General features: G+C 32.6%; 2 protein-coding genes across 2 annotated transcripts; one reads left to right on the top strand and one right to left on the bottom strand.

Moving 5' to 3' along the window:
* Nucleotides 1–334: 334 nt before the first annotated feature.
* On the top strand, nucleotides 335–1,103 carry LOC114188780 (uncharacterized). The gene has a single exon (XM_028077420.2). It carries the CDS (start codon nucleotides 488–490, stop codon nucleotides 812–814), a length of 327 nt encoding a protein of 108 aa, XP_027933221.2. The 5' UTR covers nucleotides 335–487; the 3' UTR covers nucleotides 815–1,103.
* A 4,419-nt stretch (nucleotides 1,104–5,522) lies between these two features.
* Nucleotides 5,523–6,658, bottom strand: LOC114188743 (uncharacterized). The gene has a single exon (XM_028077378.2). The coding sequence runs from the start codon at nucleotides 6,528–6,530 to the stop codon at nucleotides 5,682–5,684; it is 849 nt and encodes a 282-aa protein (XP_027933179.1). The 5' UTR covers nucleotides 6,531–6,658; the 3' UTR covers nucleotides 5,523–5,681.
* Between the last annotated feature and the right edge of the window lie 2,504 nt (nucleotides 6,659–9,162).

Genomic DNA, 9,162 nt, shown 5'->3' with positions numbered 1-9,162 from the left:
TCAAAAATAATTGGTGAAAATAAAAAACATGCCTTTTCCTTTTATCTTTTGCATTATTATTTTTATAATATAATGAAACAAACAAATGAAAATAGAATGTATTAATAAAAAGAGTAATAGTTTTATAACTATTATTACCAGAGGTATATTTATATACTATTAAATAAAAAAAGTTCAGACATTGATATGTATTTTAAATCCCAACGCTTTAGTTTAGTTTATGTTTTGCCATTTATACCAATAACTAATTCATGAACTATTTTGTGGTCATCACAAAAAACAGATACAATGTCGCTATATGGAAACAAGGTTTCTTGTGTTCAACGACATTTACGACATCTACCAAGAGGTAGAAAAATTCGTTTTGAAAAAAAAAAAATCAAATATGCGAATATAAAAGAACCTTTTCTACTCAGTTCTAATTTTTTCGTTGTATGCTTGTTGAGAGCTTTACCAAATTCAAAACTTTGAGATTTACATTTCCTCCATGGCGTTCTCCCTCAACCAGCCGTTCACTTTGGTGTTAACCTTTCTTCTTCTTCTTCTTCTCTTTAACGCTTCTCTCTGCGAATCCTCTCACGGGTTCTCCAGATACCGCGCTAGAATTTCTGGGGATGGTTCCAGTCGGCACCTGTTGGAGTCCAGGAACACTCAGCACCCCAACAACTGTGGAGAGTTGGTGGCGCAGTCTCAGTGCTCTCGGAACTCAAAATGCAGCTGGTGCACCAGTGAGGACCTTGATGATATGTGTTTCAGCAAATCTGAGGCGTGGAGGTTGCCACAACAGGTTTACTCTTGCGCCTTGATCCGGTGAGATCCATTCTCTTTTGCTTTTTTCTCTTCGGGATCTGTGCCACCCTAAAGTGCAATATGTGGGCTGCAATTCATATGAAATCCTGAGTTGATGGAGGGTGGTGATGTTGTAATTGTAATTGTTGTTGTTTTGTTCGTTCGGTCTATGATTTGTCAGATTCGAACCATGTTTAGGATAGAGAAACAGAAGGAGAGGACTACGTTTGATCTTGTGCCGAGTAATTTTGTCTTCTAAACTGATTTTTTTTTTATGGCGAGCTACTGACATTCCAAAAGCTTCATTGCGATGAGATTAATGTTCATCAATTTTTCCTTTAATGTGCTAGTAATAACGAAATCATATTGATATTAAGGTGAAGATGTGATACAAAAGATAAAACACTTAGCTCTGTACATTGTAATGATATACTTCTGATAATAATTAGAATAAGGACGTGAAAAGAGAAAAAAATGGAAACTTATTCCTAAGAGATCAATTAAGATACCCCAAAGCAACATGAAAGCTTCAAACAAGAGATTAAATGTGGAAGTGTACTATGGAAATTGAGTTTCTTAAAAAGTGGACTTTTAAGCTTAACAAACTTGCTTATCTATTGTTAGACCTTCAACATATCTCCCTCATTTATGATGGTTCAATAAGAGTTCAATAATAGGTGAACAAATCTTCCAATAATTTACAAAACCAAGTTGTAAGATAAGATTTGTACCCATTAATATACTATAAATTCGTCTTATTTCTAGTCGATGTAAGATCTCCAACAGAAATATAAAAGATTGGGTGTGTCTAGAATTAGGAACCAAGCTGGACAGCATTTGAGACAGAGCTTAATGGAGTGACAATAGTCAAAATAACAACAATCCAGCTATAATCACAAGAAACAGCAATGTGAAATTAAAAGGAGAGGGAGGATGTCAGATTCGAGCATTAAACATAAAACACAGTCCGAGAGAGTCAATTAGACATCAGTAAAAATGAAGGTTGGACGTGATCAAAGATTGTATGGTAAGGCTAACAATGGCAAAGAAGGAAGACGCTAGGCAGGACAATTAAACTTAGGCCTAGCAGATTCCCTCAAAAATACCTATATGACGGACAAGAGGAAATACTCACTAATTGAATCAAAATCCAGGTTTGGATATTTATCAACAAAAATTTTATGGCAGCGGCTGCAGGTACAGATTTTACTAATCAGTCATCTTACACTCGCCCATATTTAATATGTTAATTTTAGAATAAAACTAATATTACACATGCATCCCTGTACAACTTTCTGATCACAATTTGCAAATCTTGTTTTAACAATTTCCCGTTTCACAATTCAAATGTTATATTGAAAACTCTAACTTCTTATTGCCACCGTTTGACATATTTGCCGATGTGTCTATTTCACAACGTCATTGCAAGGTCATTCTTCAAAATCTCCAGTCAAAGAGCATTGTCAGTTGCCTGTCTAGCAATTTCACCTTTATAATATGGGTACAAAATAGTAACTGTTAAAAAGATTTGCAAGTAATTGGTCTGAGCATGGCTGTTTAAGATACTGAGATACTACAAACAATCTATAATGACTTTATGAAAGTATGGTTATGAGGTTTGGTGCTTCTGAAAACAGAATGTAGGGACATTGTTATAGTATTCAACCCAAACCCACACGGATGTCATTCCTATATTAAAGTTTTAGAACATCTCTCAGGGATGTGTAATTTACTTTTCCTGTCAAGCTAGCATTCTAAACACAATAGCACTATCAGAGGTGTGTGAGGTGGCATCTGAAATAAGGAACCGGGTCTTACAGAACCAATGGTAGTAGTATATCAGGAAAAATTGGCCCAGCAATGCATGTAAGGAACTAGAGAAAGAAATCCAAGAAGTTGAAAATGCGAAGCAAAGATCATGACAATTCTTGTTTTAATGATTTAATCATCACAATTCACATATTAGATCTTAAAACTCTAACTCCTTTTTATCAATGTATGACATATTTGTCCTCGTGTCTCTGTCACACCACTGTAGTGAGGTTATTCTTCTAGTTCGATAATAGAGAAACACCGCTGATCAGATGTCTAGCAGTTTCATCTTTATAATTAGGACAGGACATAGTAATGTTGTTCAAACAGATTTGCAAGTACTTAGTCTAGATATCGATCTTTAACTCACTAAGATGGAAACTTAGGCTTTAGGGTTTAAGTTATTATCTATGAAAGTATTTTTCCGAGGAAGATACTTTCTGAAAACATGGATGTAGAGACACTGCTATACTATCCTGCCAATAGCAGATTTGATCCCCTAGATAGGCAAAGTAGTAGTGTCTCCAAGAGGGTTTCTTAATTTACGTTACTTGATATGCTACCATTCCTAAACACAAATAGCTATTTATAGTGTGAGTTAGCATCTGAAATAAAGAACCCCGTCTCACAGAATCAATGGTTGTGTATCAGAAAATTTGGTCCAGCAATGCGTGTAAGGTAAATCAACCAAGGCAGCAACAAGAAAAAATAAATGTAATAATATTTTGAAAGAAAAAATGAAGCTAAGATGATGAACAAAACCATGGTTGAATAAAAAAAGCAGTCATCAAATTGAGAATATAACAGATTCATGAAACACTAGCATTAGAACACCCTCGCCTTCACGCAGACACCAATAATACAATCTCATGACCAGAATCGTGGGAGGACCAAGTGTCTTCATCTCACTGGTCACCTGCATCAGAACAGCATTTGCCCCTCTGCACGCTCGAGTGATAGCCATGTTAACGGTAACACGAGATTTGTCCTCAGTTGTGATAAGATGCGAGTCCAAAATAAACAATATTTTGAACATTCAAATTAAGAATGGGTTACGCTTATGATAACTGCTACTGCTCAAACTTATAAAATTGAATGTTAGACTGGGATAAGCCAATAAAAGAATAAATTCAATAACGCAGTAAAGGTAAAGATGTTGCGTTTAATGAATGAACGTACTAGATATGATGGGATTAGAAATGAACTTATATGGCAGAGTTGGGATAGCACCTGTTGAAGAAAAGATTGTAGGGGCTGTGGAAGAAGACTTGCAGAGTAGAATCCCTTTAAGGATTGTAAGCTAAAGAGGTTTATGCTAGTCCATTTATATGGTGCCTGAAATCTGGACTTTCAATATTTGATAGATTGACCAAGATTAACACGAATACGTAGAAAAGAAACAAGCTTTGAAGGAAAATAAAGAGTTTTTATTACGTTGTGGTAGTTGAGAAGGAATCGTCAGAACTTCAAAACCCAGTTTGTTCATGACAATTAGTGTTACGTTAATCTGTTACAAATTGTGCAGAGATGTCAAGTTAACTTCTTCACATGCATCTGCATCTTTCATTTTCAGAAATACCTCAATAGTGTGTGTTAAATAAGGATCAGCCAGCACTGGTAGAAAATGTGGTGGCAAAAGAATATACCAAATTTTTTGTAGACGCAATTTCTCTTTCTAGCAGCAGAGAGTGCCCAGATATAAAAGCGGTGGCCTAGAGCTCCTCAACAAGTTCAATCTCAAAAATGAAAAGAGAAAACGAAAGTTTCGTGTGTGAAAAAATGTGAGCTTCAATTACAGTAAGGCCGACGTTGGATAGAACATATAGTTTTATTTCGAATTATAATGGATTAGATATAAAAATTCATTAATACATTTTGGTTAATTAAAAATTTAATCTATTTAATAAAAATCAATCCAAGCATTTTTTTTATGGATATCCATAAAAATAATACTTTAAAAAATAAAGTTATATTTTTTGAAAGTTGACAAAAAAGTTTGTAAAAAATTTAAAACTTTAAAATGTATATTTAAAAAAAAAAAACTTCGAAAACAAATTTTGTAAAACGAATTTAAAAATATAATTTTGAAAACTTTTTAAAAGGTATATTGAAGAATGAGTTAGTGAAAATTTTGATTGAGTTAATTTTGATATGCTTTGTATTAATTAGAGAGAAATTTTGTATTCACCTCCTAGGATATTATTATGCAAGAATGAGCGTTGAAATCATATCTAATCAGTTTGGAAGATCCTTTTTATTTAAGAAAAACTTCGTGATTATTACGAATTAGAAAAATGGATACAGATACACTTCATCTCAAGTGTTGATAATTATTGTAGGTATTCATGAACCATTTTTCGTTTTCTGAGTCCTTCCTTGGGCCAAAACTGTTGTAGCGTTATGTGACAGCTTAGATATTGCGTTTTCATCGACCATGGCCTCGCAGCAGTCTTGCACAATACAAGAAAGGCACTTGCAAGCAAACCATTTTTATTAGATTTTAAGGTCTTGATGGAGTGCATACAATCAATCTCTAACCAGTGCAATCTAAACGAAAAGGGTGGGGAATTCTATTAAGAGTTTGTGTGGAAAAGAATACACAGAAAAGGATACATATTTGGATGAGAAGAAAAGAATATACAGAAAAGAAAAAAAAAAAACATGAGATAGTTCAATTCCATTTGTTTGATTAAAGAGAACAAGGTAGAAAAATGAGAGAGAAGTTTAACTCTTAAAAGCAAAAGTTCAAAAGTATCTGTTCAATTCAAGTTTAAATAAATTTCCCTCCTTGTCCTAAAATGTTCATAGAAGTCAAAGAATGCAACCATGATTGTAGGATTCTTACATTAGAGGATTATCATTTGCTGCAAATCCTCATTGAAGCCATTTTAGCCATTACTAGAAACATAGTGACAGAGAAAGAACCAATAACCAACGCATCAATTAAAGTTAACTTAAGAATTAGTAATACACAGCATTTCCCCTCCCTTCTCACCATACATTGAACAAACCACTCAGTTCAACTCACACAGGGAAGGGAATAAATAAAATAACAAAATGCAAATAATATTCCAAGAAATCTAACGTTGCTGATAGCGCTTAACAGCATCTCTCATGTCATCACAGCAATCACACCCATCAAAAAAGCTTCTCAATTTCCAAAGTTCCCGGTCGAAAATATCATCCACGAAGGGCCGAATCAGAATCGCATTCTCGGGTTGGTTCGAAAAGGAACTCGGGTTATCATCCACTATAACCACCCGTTTGAGATCGCGACCAGTTTCTTTAAGGTCCTTCACCAGCTTCCCGTCTATGTGGCGGCATGAATCGCGGTAGAGCCGGTGCGAGATGTACCGGTTCTGGTCAAGCCGGTCCAGCACCATGGACGCGTACTCCCTTAGCGCCGCCGTGAAAACGACAATCTCGTACTTAGAGGCGAGGGTCTCAAGGAACTCGTCGACGCCGGGGCGCTTGACGACATAGAAGTCCATGGGCTGGCCGTCGATGACCGGCCGGACAACGAAATCAAAGTTCTCCGGTGGCGGCGAGGGGTGGGAGTGGACTAGCGTTTCGTCAAGGTCAAGGAACACGGTTTTTCGGACGGAGAGGGAGGGAGGGAGGAGTGGTGTGGCGGTGGCGTCGTCGAAAACCAGGGTGCGGCGAATGGCATCGAGTTGTTCTTCGTGTTCTTCTGTTGTTGTTGTTGTCTTTTTGAGGATCTTGTAAGAGGTTGCTTTTTTCTTGTGGGTGGTGCTGATGCGCGCGATCTTTGAGAAGAGTTTTGTGATACGGCGGCGGATGGAAGCCAGGGCAGCGGAGGATGCCGCCACCACATTTTTTATGGGAGTTTTCCGGCGCCAACGACGGTTGTTGTTGTTACGAAGGTCCTTGATGGACTTCACTGGTCCTCTCTTCACCTTTGATACCATTTTTGGAATTTTTTTGGATATCAGAGAAAGAGAGATAAACGCAGAGAATGATGCGTTTGTGATTGTGTCTGTGTTGAATTGGGGCCAATTTTAAACTCTAGGTACGGTGCAACGGTAACGAGCAGCTTCGGAACCGAAGCTATCTTATTGTTTTCTTGTTTCGAATTTTTGCCTTTTGGTTTGTTAGTCATGTTGTTTCTTTGCTGTGTTTATCTTTACTTCAGATTCCGAAACTTCCTTAATTTTGTTTTTTATTTTAGATTAATAAAAATATAGGAAGAAAATTCTAAGAGTGTAAGAATTGGTTTTGTTATTAATGAAATTGTTATTTACACACCCAGAAAATGTAATTTTAGAAAACAATTGAAATTATTAGTGGGACTGTATATATATTTTTTTATTTAAAATTAGAAAGATTAAGTTATCTAATTTGATGATGATGAGCCTATAGTTCTTCAATTGAATACATAGAAGGTAAAAGGGTGAAAAATAAAAAGTTTCTATCAGAAGATTACAATATAAGAATATAAGGTAAGACTCATTATAGAAAATAAAGAATTTGCTATGTTTCTAACAATATATATATATATATATATATATATATATATATATATATATATATATATATGGGAAGATTATTCTTAGGGTTAGATATGTTTTTATGTTTTTTAAGTTTCAGTGAATTTTGAAAGTAATCTATTTCAAAATTTTGAATCAATTTAGTCTTTTATCTTTTGAAATACGTGAATTTAATCTTTTTAATCAAATTTTTGTTACGTTTATTTGATTTTTGGTACACATTTTATGATTATATTTGAGTTGTTTATAGAAAAATGATAGTTTAATTCACTTTTTTTGACCCATTTTTAACCCATTGCTTTAATCACCATTGAATCATCTTTTTTATTCTTTTTAGTGATGTGATGTATGATCCAATGGTGATTGAAGTGGTGGGTTAAAAGTGGGTCAAAAAAAGTGGGTTAAAGTATCATTGTCCTTGTTTATATTATTTGACACATTTTTGCTTTATTGTTAAGTCAAATACTATTATGAAAAACATTTGATGATTGTATTTAAATTGTTTATATTATTTGACACATTTTTGCTTTAGTGTTAAGTTAAATATTATTATGAAACGCGCTTAAAACGTCAAATTAACTTAATAAAATTTGATTAAAATAATTAAATTCACATATTTTAAAATACAAAGAACTAAATTGGTCAAAACTTTTGAAATAAAGTAACTTCAAGTTAGAAGAAAAAAAAACATAATTAACCGTTACTTTTATTATGATACACGTAAAAGTTGAAAATGTTAGTATATTTACACGGGAAACGTTGATTTGATAGAATTATACAGTGAATATTATTAATGAGAACAAAAAATATAATTTTTTATTTCGTATTGATTAAGATAAATTTCTTGAGTTGGATTGATTATAATAAGAAAGTTAGACATTGTTTCCGTTTCATTTAACATTAATAACTTTATATCATAACTGGTGTAAACAAATAAATTTTTTAAATTTGTGTGATATTATATCAGTAAATGATAATAATGTAATGTTATTAAGTTAATATATAAATAAAATTATATTTATTAAAAAATGTGAAATATATCAGAAAAGTTAAGAGAATAATTGTTGATAAATAGAAAAAAAAAACAGAAATAGATGGTGTTATAAAAAGTTTATAAAAGTAACGATCAATTTTCAAAAATTTTATAAATCATTATATTTTAAAGGGTAAAATTGATATTTTGAAATGTAGACAAAAAAAATCATCTTTATAGATTATTATAGATAAAGGACTTCTAACCGTACTTTTTTTAAATTTAATTAACTATTTATAATATAAAATTTATTTGTTTAATAAAAATAATATTGTACAAATTATTTTTTTAATTATTCTTTATTTCAATAATTGTTATGATGAAAAAATTATTTTTAATTATGAATATAAAAGTGTATTTTCACTCATTTTAGTTTAAGTGTTTTATTAATTAAATTATTGTTTAATTTTCTTGTTAATAAAGTGGTATTTTCTTCTTCTCTTTTATGTTTTAAATTAAACAAAAATATAAATTTTTTATATTAATGGTTAATTAATGCATATAATTATTTGAAGGACATGAATTATATATATATATATATATACATATATATATATATATATATATATATATATATATATATATATATATATATATATATATATATATATATATATATGAAAAGTCATTGATAGATATTCATTATTACACAAAAAGAAAACTAATACCTACAGAAATGGAATAATTATCACATTGGTTATGACAAAAATATATTAATTAATGGACACAAATGTAATAGATGACGGTTATTTTAAGATGTAGTTGATGGTTATAAATTTGTAGTTTATGACATATAAGTCAAGATTTAACCATATTCATGCCCATCGGTGCATCGGTGGAACAACAGCGACGGACCCTCTAATCTTGAGGGCCCATCGGTGCATCGGTAGAACAACAGCGATGGACCCTCCAACCTCGAGGGCCCATCGGTTAATCGGTAAAACAGCAGCGACGGACTTTCTTAAACACCTGTCGGTTGATCGGTAAAACACAGATTGTTAGTTTGATGGAAACGTAACC

Source organism: Vigna unguiculata, chromosome 6, assembly GCF_037176805.1.
Source record: "Vigna unguiculata cultivar grain cowpea cultivar isolate G323 ecotype 2 chromosome 6, ASM3717680v1, whole genome shotgun sequence".
Lineage (NCBI taxonomy): Eukaryota > Viridiplantae > Streptophyta > Magnoliopsida > Fabales > Fabaceae > Vigna > Vigna unguiculata.
The sequence above is the reverse complement of the archived record's forward strand: the minus strand, read 5'-3'. Positions and strand labels throughout refer to the sequence as shown.

Bases quoted from the DNA above. Each gene is read 5' to 3' on its own strand.
- LOC114188780 (XM_028077420.2), top strand. From the start codon at position 488: ATGGCGTTCTCCCTCAACCAGCCGTTCACTTTGGTGTTAACCTTTCTT.
- LOC114188743 (XM_028077378.2), bottom strand. From the start codon at position 6,530: ATGGTATCAAAGGTGAAGAGAGGACCAGTGAAGTCCATCAAGGACCTT.